The sequence below is a fragment of the Emys orbicularis genome, chromosome 1 (assembly GCF_028017835.1).
Source record: "Emys orbicularis isolate rEmyOrb1 chromosome 1, rEmyOrb1.hap1, whole genome shotgun sequence".
Taxonomy (NCBI): Eukaryota; Metazoa; Chordata; order Testudines; family Emydidae; genus Emys; species Emys orbicularis.
Genome location: NC_088683.1, coordinates 301,662,199 through 301,680,870, shown reverse-complemented (window position 1 = coordinate 301,680,870; position 18,672 = coordinate 301,662,199). Strand labels below are relative to the sequence as shown.

Genomic DNA, 18,672 nt, shown 5'->3' with positions numbered 1-18,672 from the left:
TATGACTGTCTTCTATCACTGTTATGATAAGTTTAAGTGGCCCTCACCCAGAGACTAAGGATTTTAATTTCAGTACTTTTGATTTAATGTCCTTTTGACTAGTTTCCTCTCTTTTTAAATTGAAATAAAATAAATCCTTCTTTCTCAGGATAGGGTCACCAAGACCTAGTGTTTGGGATGAATCCTTACTCCAAAGATTTTGAACTTTATTATATTGTGGTCACTATTATTTAACAGTTCAATTAAAGTTACTTCTTGAAGCAACTGCTGTGTACCTTAAAACAAAGTTGAGAATAGTCCTGCTCTTGTTTGTTATAGAACTAGCAGCTCCAAAAAGCAATCATTTCAGGTTTCAAGAAATTGATTTTCTAAATCTTGTCCTCTTGTGCCATTTGACCAGTTCATATGCAGGTAGTTGAAGTAATTCATTATTGCCATTTTATTGGACTCAGTTCTCTTGTTGATCATCCTCAACACTCAATATATTTTTTCGGATCAGGCGGCTGGTTAGTATAATCCTCCTAGTATATTTGTATTCTTATGTCCTGAGAGTTATATCCATATAGTTTATCTTTGTATGGTCCTCTCTACTCAGAAATTTTATCTCACAAAATATTTCTAATAGGTTTTTTTCCCCCACTAAACATGTGGCATATGCAGAATACATGATAGTGTGGTGCACTACAAAGGTGTTATTGGCACTCATTTGCAATGACCTTCACAACTCTCTTGTGGCTTCTCCACACATGAGTAATGTACCTATTACAAATTAACACAGATAAAACCTTTATAACACTCTACACCATCATTTGATATATGCTACATATTTGACAGAAATAAATATTTTAGAAATATCTGAGAGTTGTTAAACAAACAAAAATTGTACTATTTGCACATGTGGATTGAAATCAATAAATGGCTTTTCATGGCTATAAATTGCCTGGCAGAACAAACACCAGAAAGGGAGACAGATGTTTTAGAGGTGCTGAGTCTATGAAATCAATAGGAACCACAGACAGTCAATGTTTCTGAAAATAAGGGGTGAAATACTACACCCCCCCTTGAAGTGGGATGGATTTCACCTCACACCATTTATGTCAGTGTTCAGATATGGATTTAGGGGCCTAACTTTAGGCACTCACATTTTGATATTTTTTCCAAATATTCTACATGTGTACTTAGTGTAAATGGTATGTAGCTCTTTGGTGCTTTTAGGCAAATCTTCCCAGCAAATTTTGCAGGCAAAACTTCCACTGATTTGAATAGAAGTTTTGGCTGAGTATGCACTATATAGTTTGCCCCTTGTTTCAAGGTCCTGGAGGCTTATCCTATGAGATGCTGAGTGCTCTCACCTTCATTGACTTCAGGGTGAGTTGAGAACTGTTCAGCATGTAAAGCTGAATACTTAATTATATCAAATGGAAAGACGCAATTGCTGAATTGGGGGGGGGGGGGGAGAGAGAAAAAATCCCCAAATGCATCTTATTTCAACTGAACATAAAAATTAGAAAGAAATCCTTTGATGCATATTACTCATAATATTCCATCTTAAAAGTGAAGTGACTATTTTGGCATGTTGGAACCCTACTGATCCCTAACAGAAAGACAAACTAGAGACAACATATGTACACAAATGGGTACCCATTCACTCACCCACAAGATGCCCCAAATGCAGTAGTACTGGCTCAGTACACTAGAGGGAGCTAGTACATAAATGCAATGAGATTTTTTCATATTCACAGAGCATTTATGTCACATATTTAGATATCCTACAGTATTTAATTTGGCAACAGTTGCCTAACTATATAACAATAACAACATAAGACCCAAGGATGGGTGATACAAACCTGCTGAGACAACGGAGTATCTTTGTATCGATGTTCCACTTTATAAAATGTGTTGTTGGTTCACGTCTTATTTTGGTAAATAAAAACAGACTATTTGTATCAGACAGCCACACACACTGAGCTTTCATCAGCCAGTCAGAATCCTTCTTTCAGAAAGCCCATTTTATAAATATACCATATATATATATATCTCTCTTTGGCACATAGACTATGTGTACATTTCAGTTTAGTGATTCCACCTGTAATGATAGATAGATAGATAGATAGATAGATAGATAGATAGATAGATAGATAGATAGATAGATAGATAGATAGATAGATAGATAGATTTTACACAGCATTAGTTTCATAATGGTTAGAAGCAGAATAATTCTGCATGGCAAAATATCCATTTTAAAGCTACAAAGAGGTTTTAGGATTGGGAAGTGCTCTAGCAAGAACACTGATTTGAATATATAAATGTAAAAGCTGTACTCTTAGTTGAATTATATTGATGGACATAACTAAAAAAAGCCTGACTGTAATTTTCATTGACTCAGGCAAAAAAAAATCCTCTCTCACCTGAATTTTTAACAAACTCCTCTAAAATAATTTCCAGAAGCATCTTGTAATTGCTCTAGATTTTATTCTTTACTTCCTAAATGATTCATGTTACTCACTTACACATTCGTCATTCACAATTTATAAATGGCAACTTAACTTTAGTATTTATGAATTGAGATCAATACATTAGCAATCAAAACACTCACCTTTCTATTTCAATACATCATGCTTCCCCCCTCCTGCTCCCCCAACTTTCGCCCGGGATGTCTGAACAGCAGTCGAAGTTTATAGAGCTCTCCCAGTGGCTGCTTTATGAGGGAATATATGTGTAGGGACAGTAGTCCTAGTTTCGGTACTAAAACATGAATCCAGGAAAAGAAAGAGGTGAGAGAGCACGCCAGGTGCTTCTAAATATTGGTAATACTTGGATACAAAAGAAGCTTCTTGTGGACCAGAATCGTTTGCAGAAGTGCCGAAATTGCCTATTCCAGTTGTTTACCACCGGACCAGCTTCCATAGGTACCACACAGCATTCGGACAAAGGTTTCTTTGTGCTTGATAAGATTTATATTTTGGTCATCTTGTGAAACCTGCTAACTGTGGTTAGGGTGGGGCCCAATTTCTAGTGAAATGTTTAACGGACTTGAGGAGAGGGCGGAGATATTTGATTATCCCCTCTTGAGACACTTATTGATCAGTATGTGCTGGAAAAATTATAATATTCGGGGTATCTGTCATGCATTACTATATTAGTGCGTTTGAAATAATTGTTTATGGAGTGGCAACTCAAATATTTTTACCGAAGGCAGGGGAATTGGGTGAAGATCGCTGCCTACCCACCGGTATCACAGAAGATATATAGGACCGGCAGCTGGATCACACGGAGGCACATTCTCCCATTCCCACAGTGAAGCATTCTAACCGTACTCAGGGATTTACGTAGAGAACCTGTTGGGAATCTGGGATCTATGTCATGCATGCAAATTTTATCCCGTCATACGCCGTTACTACAGTTTGTTTAATGTCTGACATATGGGAAGTATTGGTCCTAATTTTTCTCTATTTTCAGCGATCACCTAAGACTCCTTAATATTTCTACAAAAAAAATAAAAATAAAAATGCCAGCGAGACGCTGCAGTGTGTAGAAATGAGAGACTGCAATTTACAAGCAACAAGCCCTTCTCACATTGTTAGTCTCCAATCTAACTGATCTAATCAATGACACCAAAGCACTGGGGATTCTAGCACCGCCTCCCCAAGCCTTTCCACTGATTCTCATTGGAGGCCAGGTTCGGAGGCAGGTTCCTTTCCTCAGCACGGATTGGCTGGCAGGGAATCAGTATCAATGTTTAAGCAGCGGCGTGAGATGAATAGAGTCAGTCGGCAAGAGGCGCTGGGAGAGAGCGATGGGGCTGGGAACCCAGCAAATGCTGCAGTAAGGGAGGGGGAGCTATAAGAGACAGTGCTCCAACTGTTGAATTTTCGCAAATCTCCACTTACCTACGGACGGCTTATACTGTGGATCTGTTTGCTCTGAAATCGACATCGCTTTTGCATATGGTCTAGTTAACGTTGGCTAATGCCTGTTTGAAAGGTGCCACCCATCAATGAGACCGAGAGAAGAATTTTTAAAAATCCCTCTACAACAGACTGCAGAATTAACTATGTACAGTGGCTCCGGACTCAAATAAAGGAGGAAAAAACAACACAGAACTGAGACTTGGGACTAGAACTGTGAGCATTTCAATGGGAACCTGTGCTTTCCCCCCCGTTAATGTGCAAGATCTCTGGGTGTTCACACATAACTCTGAGGAAAGGTGGCTAAAAACACTCAGCAAAGCAGGAGACAGACGCGCCTCTGTGCCCGTGAGTGGATAACAGCCTTGTTTTCCTGATCCCCAGTCTCCCGGAGAAAGAGGTATTGTAAAAGTGCAGCTGGATCCGACACCCTCCTCTTTCTTCCCCTCTCTCTTTTTCCTCCAAAACATGAATCTGATTTTTCTGTCTATAGCGTGAGTCAGAAAAGCGTTAGGAAGAAGCTGCAACTAATGTCTGTGAAGCGAGGAACATGAGGCGATAGTGAATGTGATTTGTTCCGCTGGATCTGACTCATCCAGCAGATTGAAACACCTGCATTTCTGGATGTGTCAATCATTTCTTTTCGGCTGTTAAAAGAACCTGAAATAAAAATTAACCCCCTTCTTCCCCCCTCGATATATACCTATACATAATATCACTGGGGAGGTAAATCATCCCGGGTGAACGCATCTGGCATTGCAGCCGCTCTTTCCCCACACACCAAGATGCCCAGAAAGACTATTACAGCTTGAAAAGACTGCAAAATGCATCACACCAAACACTGAATTGTATTTGTTTTATTCTAAAAGAATTGTCGATCAAAATATTTGACTCTTTTTATTCATCGCCAAGATTCCCCCTCCCCTAAATGAAGAGGACTAGGAGGCAGTGTCATTGGAAGGAGATGCTGAATAGAAAGAAAAGAGAGGCACTTGACAGCTCAGCCTTGTGAATGCAGAGACTGTTTCCCTTTTAGCGAGAGACTAAGAGAGAGTGTGTGTGGTGGGTTGCTTCCCTCCCCCCGCTCTCTTTTTTTTTTTAATCTGTGCGTCCAGCCATGGGTTGCCTGTTGATTTCCTCTCGACTAGAAAGAAAAGCAAACTGGAATTAAACTGCATCGAGAAAAGTGCTGCTCCACAGACACACACACACAGTGTGTGAGAGAGGATGTGGTGGTGGCGGCGGCTACTGGCCTGTCTTAAAGAAACCCAAGTGTGCATTTGATTGAGCACAGCCTGTGATTTTTTTTTTTTAACACACATCTATCGCTAGTGATGACGAGCAGCTGGTGGGTTTCTTAATCCCCCACCCCACCCCCCAAAAAAGGAAGAGAGGGAGGCTGGTGGCGCGGGGAGAGAAAGGAAGCTACAAATCCGGACACTAGTTTTCACACTGCAATTTCCCTCCCTCTTTTTGTTGTTCGGAAAGGAAAGAGTGAGCGTGGAGGAGCCGGCGAGGGGGAAATACCGATGGCAGCGAGATGCAGTTCGCCGCCGCAAGCAATGCAAGATTAGATCTCTAAATGCAGCAAAACACTCCCTGAAAACCAACAACCCCGCGGTGCAATCAGACATTTCATTGCCTCTCACTGCACACGGAGCGGGCTTCTACACAGGCGAGAGACTCTTTTTACCCCCCTCCCCCGCTGTCTCCCCGTCCTACCCACCCTCCACTCCATCAGTCGCATCACAAGCAATGAGTAGCAAATAAGCGTTTTCTGTTTACGGTCCTGCTTCCCAACAGCCAGCTCCCTTTTCTCTATATATATTTTAAATTCCTTGGACTGATCTGGAAAACCACCACCACCACCGATCATTTTTTATATTCTTTGTAAATCGGCGAATATTAAAGAAAAAAATTAAACAACCATTCGGAATCCGTCTAAAGAAGAAGATATATTTTTATTCTCCTCCTCTTCCTCCAGCTGAAGTTGGACAGCCTAAGTAACTGTGCGGGGATCGTGTGGCCGCAGAAGCGCTTGATTTGAGGCGGCTTTTCTCTCGCTCTCTCGCCCCTCCCTGCGAGCTACATGCTCCATTTGCTGCCCCGCAACCTGTGTCTCTGCAGATGTTTTAGAGCAACAGGTTCAGCAACTTAAAACACAGGGGTAGGCAGCGGGAACAGAAGAAGGGAGAGGGAATAAGGCGGCGGAGGAGGAAGAGGGGGCAGGGGCCACCCTGGTGCTGCCGCAGCTGCCACCACCCCCTGGTTCGGGGATGTACCTTTCCATTTGTTGCTTCTTCTTCTGCTGGGCTCCTGCCCTGACTCTGAAGAACCTGAATTACTCGGTGCCGGAGGAGCAGGGGGCGGGCACGGTGATCGGGAACATCGGCAGGGATGCCCGGCTGCAAGCGGGGGCGGGCGGGCCGCCGCCGCCGGCGGAGCGGGGAGGCGGCCGGGGGACCAAATCGACTTTCCGCGTGCTGGAGAACTCGGCGCCGCACCTGCTGGACGTGGACGGCGAGAGCGGGCTGCTCTACACCAAGCAGCGCATCGACCGCGAGGCGCTGTGCCGGCGCAGCGCCAAGTGCCAGCTCTCGCTCGAGGTCTTCGCCAACGACCAGGAGATCTGCATGATCAAGGTGGAGATCCAGGACCTGAACGACAACGCGCCCGCCTTCCCCTCCGACCAGGTGGACATGGACATCTCGGAGAACGCGGCGCCGGGCACCCGCTTCCCCCTCACCAGCGCCCACGACCCGGACGCCGGCGACAACGGGCTGCGCACTTACCTGCTCACCCGCGACGACTACGGCCTCTTCTCGCTCGACGTCAAGTCGCGGGGCGACGGCACCAAGTTCCCGGAGCTGGTGATCCAGAAGCCGCTGGACCGCGAGGAGCAGAGCCACCACACGCTGGTGCTGACGGCGCTGGACGGCGGCGACCCGCCCCGCTCGGGCACGGTGCAGCTCAACGTGCGCCTCATCGACTCCAACGACAACAGCCCCGTCTTCGAGGCGGCCTCGTACGTGGTGGAGCTGCCGGAGAACGCGCCGCTGGGCACCGCCGTCATCGACCTCAACGCCACCGACGCGGACGAGGGCACCAACGGCGAGGTGCTGTACTCCTTCAGCGGCTACGCGCCCGAGCGCGTCCGCGACCTCTTCAGCATCGACCCGCAGAGCGGCCTCATCCGCGTCAAGAGCAACCTGGACTACGAGGAGAGCGGCCTCATCGAGATCGACGTGCAGGCCCGCGACCTGGGGCCCAACCCCATCCCCGCCCACTGCAAGGTGACCGTGCGCCTCATCGACCGCAACGACAACGCGCCCGCCATCGGCTTCGTCTCCGTCCGCCAGGGGGCGCTCAGCGAGGCCGCCCCGCCGGGCACCGTCATCGCCCTGGTGCGGGTCACCGACCGCGACTCCGGCAAGAACGGGCAGTTGCAGTGCCGGGTGCTGGGCGGCGGCGGGGCGGGCGCGGTGCCCTTCGCCCTGGAGGAGAACTACGACAACTTCTACACGGTGGTGACCGACCGGCCGCTGGACCGCGAGGCGCAGGACGAGTACAACGTGACCATCCTGGCCCGGGACGGGGGCAGCCCCCCGCTCAACTCCACCAAGTCCTTCTCCGTGCGGATCCTGGACGAGAACGACAACCCGCCCCGCTTCAGCAAGAGCCTCTACGTGCTGCAGGTGCCTGAGAACAACATCCCTGGCGAGTACTTAGGCTCCGTGCTGGCCCAGGACCCAGACCTGGGCCAGAATGGGACTGTGTCCTACTCCATCCTGCCCGGGCACGTGGGCGACGTCTCCATCTACACCTACGTCTCTGTCAACCCCACCAATGGCGCCATCTACGCCTTGCGGAGCTTCAACTACGAGCAAACCAAGCACTTTGAGTTCCGCGTGCTGGCCAAGGACTCGGGCTCACCCCACCGCGAGAGCAATGCCACTGTGCGTGTCACCGTGCTCGATGTCAATGACAACGCACCCCTCATTGTTCTGCCTGCCCTCATCAATGACACTGCGGAGCTCCAGGTGCCACGCAACGCTGGTGTGGGCTACCCCGTGGGCACCGTGCATGCCCTGGACAGTGATTTTGGGGAGAGCGGACGCCTCACGTACGAGATCGTCGAAGGCAATGAGGAGCACCTCTTTGAGATGGACCCCACCAGTGGCGAGATCCGCACTTTGCACCCATACTGGGAAGAACTCAGTCCCGTGGCTGAATTGGTGGTCAAGGTCAGTGACCACGGCAAGCCCAGCCTCTCAGCTGTGGCCAAACTGATTGTCAGGGCCTTGGCAGGACCATTGCCCGAAGCCGGCGAGCCGCAGGTGAATGGTGAGCAGCATCGGCGACCTCACTGGGACCTGTCGCTGCCCTTGATTGTGACCTTGAGTACTGTCTCCATCATCCTACTAGCTGCCATGATCACCATTGCCGTGAAGTGCAAGCGGGAGAACAAGGAGATCCGCACCTACAATTGCCGCATCGCAGAGTACAGCCATCCCCAGCTGGGAGGAGGGGGCAGCAGCAGCGGGGGAGGAGGAGGAGGTGGCGGTGGTGGAGGCAAGGGCAAGAAGAAGAAGATCAGCAAGAATGACATCATGCTGGTGCCCAGTGAGGGCGAGGACAGCAGGGGCCCCCTCAATGTCATGAACGTAGTGAGCAGCCCATCCTTGGCCACCTCACCCATGTACTTTGACTACCAGACCCGTCTGCCCCTCAGCTCACCCAGGTCCGAGGTGATGTATCTGAAACCCGCCTCCAACAACCTGACTGTGCCCCAGGGACATGTGGGCTGCCACACCAGCTTCACAGGGCAAGGGACTAACGCCAGCGAGGCTCCCCCGAGCCGGATGTCCATTATTCAGGTAGGAGACTTTTAGAATAACCCGGACCTCACTTTAGACGCTGGTTTAAACGTTATGTTTTGTCTGCAGTGAAACCTGTTGTAAGGCACCAACAAAAATCACTTCAGGGAGGTGGACTTATTAAAATAAAGGTATGCAGATCATACTTGAGGGATCTGATTCTGTTCTCATGCTGGTGTCATCAGTGTAAATCAAAAGTTATTCCACTGACATAAATGGAATTACAACAGTGTAAAGCTGGTATATGTGAGAACACTGTCAAGCCTAATATGTTTGGGATACTTTGGGGTATTGCCTAATAAAGGTGAGAGAGACCAGGTAGGTGAGGTAATACCTTATTTTGGACCAGCTTTTGTGGGTGAAGAAGACAATCTTTCAAGCTACACAAAGCTCTTCTTCAATCTGGGAAAGGCAAACTCACCCACCTTGTCTCTCATAAATAATCTGGGACCAACATGGCTACAACAACACTGCAAACAAGCAAAAGGAAGGTGGTCTCTTCCACAGGTTTCACTGTACTTTTGTTTGGGGCAGAGAGGTGGTGGGGATATTTGAAGAAGTTATGTCTGCTTCTGTAACCAACAGGACATTGCAGAAACTGTACACACTAAGGACACACTTCCCCCCCCCCCCCCGAGGAAATCTATTGCAACAGTGTATATAGCCTTCCAATCCTGTATATAATATGAGCTATTTCCAAGATGTATGCTTTTAATTTTTTAAGTTTCCTTTTTAGAACATATATACATATATTTTTTATCTTTGACACAGAACAGTATCATTTGGGGCCCCATTACTTCCTTTTCTTCCCTGAAAACAATAAAACTTTCAGCCTTGGAAAGTTTGCTTAGTTAACTAGATTAAAATGTATGTGATAGTTTCCTCCCCCCCCCCCCCCCGCAAAGTTAACAAAACTCAAATCCTATTGTAAATCAACAGAATGACTAGTCAGATTTCCAGTAGCCTGAATCAATATTGACTATTGCTTTATAGTGAAAGACTTCCATGCTCTGTTTTTTTTTTTTTTTTTAATCAAAGCTCATTTTTGAAAAATACAGTAGTGGGCCACATTCTGCCTTCAGTAACACTCATCACCCATTGACATTCATGTATGTCAGTGATGGCAGAATTTGGGCCATTGGATTGAGTTTAATATTTAAGTAAAATAACAACTTAATACATAGTGTGTAGTTTGAAGTTCAAACACAAAAGATGTGTTCTGAAGCAGTGGGCTTATACTATAAAACAGTGGGCAGAATCTGGCCCTAATTGATCTAATTTAAAGTATTCCTTAGTTAGTGTTGCTTAATGTTCAAATGTTACAGGTATGCTCCAAAGCAATTTTTAGATTTTTCATTGAATGCAGGCTCTGGGTAATGACTATTAAATATATCTGAAGTGTCATATCTGTTTTGTCCTGTGGTTCTCCTAATATGCTGTTCTGAGTCATAGGGGAATGAGCTGAGTGTATCAAAAGTGACACAGACTCATTTTGTGTTGCCAGCTAATGAGAAAAAGTTGCACTGTAGACACTTGATGTATCAAAAGGAAATTCGTAATGCATTTGAGGCTTCATATGATGCAGTTTTGTGAACACCAAATTTACTTAGTTTCCAGTGGCATCTAATATTGTCAAGAGAGGTGGCCAATAATTGATCATCTATAGCTGTATATTTTAATAACTGCAGAAAAATGCCCTGTGTACAAGGTCAATGCGAACTATTCCTCAACCCACTATTGAGTTGTGTCACAGAAACAATTTCATTTTATACTTATCATGAATTTGTGTTGCTATCAATTAGGTGGTTGAGCAATATTCAAAATCAGAACTTGATTTTAACAAAAAGTGACACTTCAGGAAGAATATTAGGTTAGGGCAATACCGAAAATAATTCAATTTATAATTCATGCTTTAAAATACAAATAAATAACTTTCAATGACTCTTGTTTAAGTCATGTAATTTTTTTTCCTATAAAATGAAGTTGTCAGAATACAAAAATACTTTTTTTTCCCAAGTGACAAGTGTAATAGTTACTAAAACTTAGAAAATTATATTCTCTTGCAACCATGTAATGTCTATATAAAGCAATTAATACATGTATTGATACTACTAAATAGTAAAGATTCAACTGTAGTGTAAAATCTCAGTCATAAATATTATTCCTTTTTTACAGTGTTCACTGTATCATATCAGTCATGATTTTTTTTTGAAATTTATATAAAACTGAAAGAGGAATTTCCTCCCTTAAAAAAAGGTGTGTTGTGGTTTCTGTGAAAGTTTTGCTGTGATGACTGTGAAAAAAATTAACCGTAAGTCCTGATAGCATGAACCTGTATACTTAATATTTAACTTTCTGTTTTCCTGAATATCTACACACAGTGTTTTGGAGCAAGGTGGTGCAGCTAGTGAGTTAAGAAACACTCATCTTTCATTTATGGAAAGCTGGATCAAATTTAGTTTAAGTCACAAGTGGACCTGAATTTAATAGTCACAACATAATCATAAAACAAATATGCAGTTTGAGATAGTTGTTGGGGCCCTGTTCAGGATAGGTCCAAGTTTATAGTATCAGGAGTTTGTATTAGGAGAACTATGTGGAAAAAATTGCATGTCTTCACCACAGGCTACCTGAAATGAATTTTTATATTTTCTTGCCTTCTTTCTCTCCCCATCCCCAAATTAGATATATATAAACTCTGCACTTAAAATCAGAAAGCACATGCTACTTTGAGTCTGATTCTGCACTTCATTGAAGCTCTCATTGGAGTCAGTGGGAGTTTTTCATGACCAAAGAGTGCAGGATCAGGCTCTCTATCTGGATCCAATGGATCCTAATCCACTGGTAGAAAATCTACTTCTAGGAAAATAACCTATGTTGTTAAGAAGCAAAAGAGGTAGCCAGTAAAAGGAAGAGCTAGTTTCCAACCATCTGGGTTCTTGTCCACCTTCATTAACTAGTGAAAAATGCACAATTTGCTCATTGCTTTAAGTAGGTGAAAGCTAAGCTATTTTATAAGTATTTTCTCTAGTGAATATTCAGTGTAGTTTTTAAAATATATATGTATGGTGGAACCACATTAATCTCCTACTTTCTAATGTACACAACAGAACAGCTCTCTTTCTCTTCCTGTTTCTCAGCAAGGATTTAATGGTAGAGTTCTCTAGTGAGGTTCTACTAAGATTTTGTATATTTACAGAATATACTACATTGCATTACACCACATTAACTAGTACACTACCAAAAATTTATAAATAATCAAATCAAGACTAGAGTTGTCTAATCAATAAGGGCCAGATTTTCCCATTCTTACCTTTTTACTCTGGAGTTACTCCCAGACTAAATTCAATAGGTCAGATTGTGATATCCTTATCCATGTGCATAGCATCGTATCTCACCTATAGTCCCATCAAAGTTAAGGGATACCTGGAAAAAGGTGCTACTTAGAATCTGGCCCAATGAGAATACTTGCCAAGTAAAGTAAGGCTCAGTATGAATGAGGTGGCATAATTTTCTTCCTAATTAAGTACATTTTGCAATGCATTAGCTTTATGTTTTAACTGTCCATTTACTCACCAATTTGTGAGTAAATTTCAGTATTTGCAGGTTTATAAGTAACTAATGTGAATTAGTGGGTTTTGTACCATAATTATGAAAATCTTCAAATTTCCTGTATTATGTATGTGTAAAATGTTGGATGGATATTCAGCGGCACTGAGAACTCAGCACTCACTGATTTCTATGAGACTTGCAGGTGTTCAGCAACTCTGAAAATCAGGCCATGTTTATTCAATAGATTAATCAGTTGATAGGATGACATATAAAGACTATTACTTTACTAGTCATACATAGTTAGGACACCTACTGTGCACAAACACATCTTACTGTTATTTAACAATTCAACCAGCACATTGTATACATCCTCTAATAAAGAATAGTGGTTTTAAAGAATAATTTAGCATAAATATGTTTAGATATAAATGTACTGTTATGTGTTTATATACACAAACAAAATTTATTTACAAACCAAAATTTTAAATGGCTCACATAGAGGAGAAAAGGTATAAATTTCATGGCCAGATTAACTCAAACTTCCATCCAAGCCCTTAATCTTGTAACAAATGGGACTTTGCTCTGTAATCTACAAGTACATATTCAGCCCTATCAAAAACTTCTATAGTTAAGTGTGTAAGCAATTCATGCTAACAGGAAACAGGCAAATAGTTCTGCTGGCAAACAAGCCACAATTTCTTTTTCTTCAAGTTTCCAGTAGATGAAAGAGTTGATGGATAAAGGGAAACCAGCAGAAATAGGTTCTTTAAAGTGACATGACAGTAGTGTAGAAAACTATCTACATATGCAAGGAGTGTTGATGATCATAGAGAATATTTATTATTATACTTGTGATGCACTGTGGAGAGATTTGTAAATATATCAAGTGAGACAGAATGGGGAAACTGTGGTCACAGATTTTATTGAATAGAAAAAAAAAAGAGAAGAAGAAGAAAAGAAAGAGACCATTTTACAAGGAACTATCAAGCTGGGAGTCACCACAGTTGCTGCACTAGGCAGTCCTGTAACATTTTAAGATAAAGTGCAGATCATTCTTAATACTTCCAGGCACCTGATGTTTACGATGTGTCAACAGATTACTGTTAAGTCCCAATGCAGCCTCATCACCAGGTGTCTAGTAGTATCTGAGAAGATATAGACTTCAAGGGGAAAAAAACCCCGTAAGCTGTATTCATGCTGTTATGTCTTCAAATATATTATTGTTTTCTTTTAGAAACTTCAGTGTGCAGTGTTGCAGAATGAAACATGCTGACACTGCAATATCAGGAGAACTGAAATAATTAAAAAACAAATTGCATTCATTCCCAGAATTCAGAACTCCAATCTCAAAAGACTCACATTACGTTTGGTTTTTATATCCTTTGCAAAGGGAGAATATTCTTCTTCTGATGCAGAAGCTAATTTTTCTAATAGAGCTAGTGGAAGTTTAGGACATGTACTGAGAGGAGAATTTAGGAGAAGTCAGTGGAAGTTCTGCACAATTGCAGGCTTGCAGTTTGGACATTATATTTCCCAGGCATTTGGATTTACCAACAGTATTTTCTAAACTCAAATAAAAAACTACCAGACTAATGTCTGATCTCATGTCAGAGCTATCTGGCTGAGAGGTATTATGATAGTTTTTATAATGTGTATGTTTAGATTAGATGTAATGCAAAATAGCCCTATTAAATGTTTGAGATTTGTAAATATATATTGCACTGGGTATAATTACACTGTACACATTTCTAAAGCTTCTATGCCAGGGGTCGGCAACCTCTGGCACGCGGCTCGCCAGGGTAAGCACCCTGGCGGGCCGGGCCAGTTTGTTTACCTGCCGCGTCTGCAGGTTCAGTCGATCGCGGCTCCCACTGGCCGCGGTTCGCTGCTCCAGGCCAATGGGGGCTGCGGGAAGCGACGCGGGCCGAGGGGTGTGGTGGCCGCGCCTCCCTGCCGCCCCCATTGGCCTGGAGCGGCGAACCGCGGCCAGTGGGAGCCACGATCGGCCGAACCTGCGGATGCGGCAGGTAAACAAACTGGCCCGGCCCGCCAGGGTGCTTACCCTGGCGAGCCGTGTGCCAGAGGTTGCCGACCCCTATTCTAGGCCTATTTTTCATTGTGTATTAAAGTCAATGCAAGTATTGCCAGCGTAAGACCTGCAGGATTGGATGTTTTCTTTATATTTGCACAACAGTAAATATTTCCTTTCTGCCCAACTGCTACTCTGTTTGAATATAAAACTGTTACGTTAAACACGTGTACTTTATGGCCTGATCTTGCAACCATATCCCACAGTAGTATCTTCTGGGATTACTAATGTGGGTAATGGCTGCAGGATCAGGCTCCCCCTCTTTTGTACCATGTCTATCATAGACCCTCTGGGCCTGATTCTGATCTTTCTTCCTCCTACATTTTACAACAGTGTTATTCCATTGATTTCACTGTAGTTAAGCCTGATCTATGCAGGTGTAAGTGAGATCAATCGAAGGCCCTATATTCCAAAATGGTTTGTGGGGTTAAACATTACAGAGTTAAACAATACAAAATAGCAAAGGGAGAGACAAATTAAGAGTAAGGAGGAGAAAACGCAGATATTGGGAGTAGGGAAAAAGAACAATGCCTCCAAAATAAAAATCCTCACTAACTAGATGGTTAAGAAGCTCAAGGGCTCTGTATGACTTATTTTCTGTTAAAAGAGACATATAAGAGCTGAAAAAAGTTAGTGCAGTTAAAATAAATGACTAAGGGACAGATCCTGCAATCCTTATTTGGGTAAAACTCCCATTGACTGTTATGTGCTACAAAGTTGTTGAAACTTTACTCATGTTGGTGACCACTTACATGAGTAGTCTCATTGATTTCAATGGAAGTACTCAGATGTATAAGTGATTACCAGCATGAATAAGGGTTGTACAACTGAGCCCTTGAAGAGTTAACTTTTGGTTTAGCAATAACTTTGGCCCAGATTCTGCCACCCTTACATTAAGTACTGTCTTACTCTACAAATAATCCTATTGAATCCAGTCAAACTTCACAACAAGGGATCTAGTTCCCATTTTAGTCAATAATATAACTCCCATTGACTTCAGTGATGCAAGATCAAGCCTCCTACTAAGGTTTCTATGGAATGTGAGTAAGGGTGACTGAATCTGATCTTTATATTTAGAACTCAGCCATAAAAATCGTCTGTCATAGCAGATGTGGAAAGTTGCTCATATATATAATGGGAACAGCCTGAGCACGATGGTGCAGAATCTTTTTCTAATGAAGAATTGGGGAGATTTCAATCTATTTTTTTTTTATAATTTAAATGTCCAAATTTATGTTTGGAGTTTGAAATGATATAATAACATAATAATAATAATTAATAATAATAAATAAATTAATAATTATAGTGATATAAAGGTCAGAGATATCTAAGACTCCTTTGAACTATTCATAAAGAACATTTTTTGCTTTTATATTATCAAAACAAATATTTGTATTTGTTTAAAACCATGTATACAATATACTATTATTTTTAAAATGTGGCAAATATAGCTCTGTGGAAAATTGTGACTGTAAATTTAAAGTATTTGCAGCTCTTACCTACAAATAATCAAGTATAGACCAAATCTTGCAGTTGCTACTCACGCAAAAAGTTAATGAAAATGAATGGAGTTTTACCTGATTAAGGATTGCAAAAGTGCACCCTAAATCAGTTCTTGAGTGGTTTTTTAATATGAAGAAGCTCCAGTTTCTCTTTACAGCCACTTTCTCTCCCTTCAGGCAGTATTACACAAATCCATGTCAGTGTATTTCACTTGTCAGAAGTCTTTAAAATAAACAAAAGAACACCTGTAGCAGTGTTGCTATTTGGAGGTAACAAACTCTTCAAGTTTGAGGAGTGTCTGTCTATATTAGATGAAAGGAAAAAATATTGTGCAACAGTTAAGAATTTCCGTGAAAGGATCTTTAAACAATGATTTGTTGACCAGAGCAGAAACACAGCTCCTTTTTTATCTCTACTAGTAGAGAAGCAGTATCTTGGTGTCAGGAGGTCAGAAGAAAATACTTTGGACATTTTTTTTCCCCCAGAAAGTAGCTTGAGGACTTTTATTTTCAGTCATATCAATGCTTACATTGTACAAACAGAAGTGGTAAAATTCATGATGAGAGGTACCAAAAGGTAGGGAATGAGTGAAATCTGCCTCTCATGGGAATGCAGATTCTTATATGGAGATGAAAATGCTCCAGGGAGAGCCTGGCAACATCTTTTTTTGGGAAAATATAATTTTTGAGAGTAAGGACCATTTTGTTTTTTAGTGGGGAAGAGGGAGAAACTAGTAGGTCAGGCTTTCTGATGGTTCTGAAATGATGGAACTCAGTATTGCACGCATTCTGACAGTATTAAGCATTTTGTATACAATTTCCACTGTTAAGTACTACACTGAAGAATAAGCAAATTTGTACATATACACCTGTTAATTAGGATATTAGGTATTGCTTTATATAACCTTCCCAACACTAATATATTTTATAGATAAATCCCAGAGGCTGCAGCATACAGTTCATGCTTTATTAAGGTCACAACAGAAGAATCTATTTCTATTACTGAATTGCTTTATCCAGTTAGTGGGGCTACCTCTGCAGAAGGACAGTATAAAGATCAGTTCATCTCTCAGTTACTTTCAGGATGTCTTTTTTTTTTCAGCTCTAAAGTTAATCAGTCCTATGCTGATGTACTGTCAATTTATTGCAGTAAAGGAGATGTTCTTTGATTACTTAAAATACATTAGCTTTAATAAAAAAGGCTTTAATGACATCAGTGTGCTGGGTGACTGAATGCTACAGTCTCCAATGCATGGGACAGCAGACTTCTAAGTGTAAAAAGAGAGAATTGTTAGAAAATATAAATGCAGAATTTCAGCTGTGTGGATGGCACAACTTATCGATTCATTGTAAGTTCTTTCAGTGATAGACATGTGAAATTAGTTTCAGACAGTGTTTCAGACAATGTATTGATATATGTATGACACACTTACATTTGCTTGTTCTAGTCCTAGTGACACTATGATTACTGGTATTTGCAATCCTTGCCCTGGAACACTTCCAGACAGTTTTATTGTATTGAAATGACTCTTACAGTTCATTGAGCATCTAGCATAACATTGCTGAATATGATTGGCGCGTTTGCATATATTTATTCGAAAAAAATCAGGCAGTTAAACTGCATAATTATGGGAAAACGAATCATAACAATAAAAGACCATTTAAGTTAACAAGCTTTGTGATCAAAGGATAAATACAGGTTGGATAAATGAGACTCTAGATGTAACTAATCTACATAAATAGGCTTTGGTCTGATTAGAGGAAAGGAATACATTAAAATAATTTAAAGGTATTAAAAAGCATTTTGCTTCAGTAGCTTTATAACATCTAGTTTTATTTTATCTTATTTTTGTTATGTTTCTATTCAATAAAAATAGCTGTGTTCAGTGATAAACTACTTTTATGTGTTTTTTTATTTCTTGATTACCAATGCTTACAATGCAAAGAAAATATAAAATAGCACAAGTAAACAAAAGTAACAAATCATAAGTTTCCATTTTATTTTGAACACATTGTGTGTCAAAAACCTGAAGCATTTTTAAAAACTTGCAATGTTTTTGATTGATTTTTAATTAAAGAAAAACATTAAAGGGAACATTTAAAGGAGTATTTCTTGTTTACTGTCTTTATCAGTGAAGAGCAGCCTTTGTAGTGTTTGAAAGCTGGTGCATTAAAAATCAATTTCAAGTCTTCAAAGCTATAAACTCTTCCTTGCTTTGTAGATATATACTGTTTTTAAAACCATTCAGAGTACACTTGACAATTGAATTAAAAACAAAAGGTAAATAATGGCTTCATCAAAATTTTGAAGGATTTTAATGTATTTTTAATAATAGCTAAGGATCTTTATATATAACTGACGTGAATCACAATTTGTAGTTTTTAAATGAATAATTTGTTCCTAAAGACAATAATACTTAGTCTTTTATTTATACATTTTGTTTTCAACTTTCATTCGTGGTGTTTTTTGTATTTTAATGAACATCATGACTCAAACACAGAGAATGTCAGTCAATATCTTTACTTACTATATTTCTGCCTGGATCATTACTGATTGCTAAGCAACCACTTATGGGTAGAATTGTTGTGGCTACAATTCAATAAAAACTGAGCAAGAGTACACAAAATTGCATTAGGAACTGTCATAACTGCTAGAAGTTTAATTGTATAAAACTGCAAAGGTCATTTAATTTGGAAGAGAGTTGCCATAAAACTCTAAAACATAAAGATTGTTAACTTAAATG

The 18,672-nt window shown here is 41.4% G+C and overlaps 1 protein-coding gene across 1 annotated transcript in view; it reads left to right on the top strand.

The window, feature by feature from the left end:
- Window positions 1–6,184: 6,184 nt before the first annotated feature.
- Window positions 6,185–18,672, top strand: part of PCDH17 (protocadherin 17) — a 95,601-nt gene continuing 83,113 nt past the window's right edge. Inside the window, exon 1 of the mRNA XM_065419007.1 lies at window positions 6,185–8,785. Coding sequence (XP_065275079.1) covers window positions 6,185–8,785 — 2,601 coding nt within the window. The remainder of the gene's footprint in view (window positions 8,786–18,672) is intronic.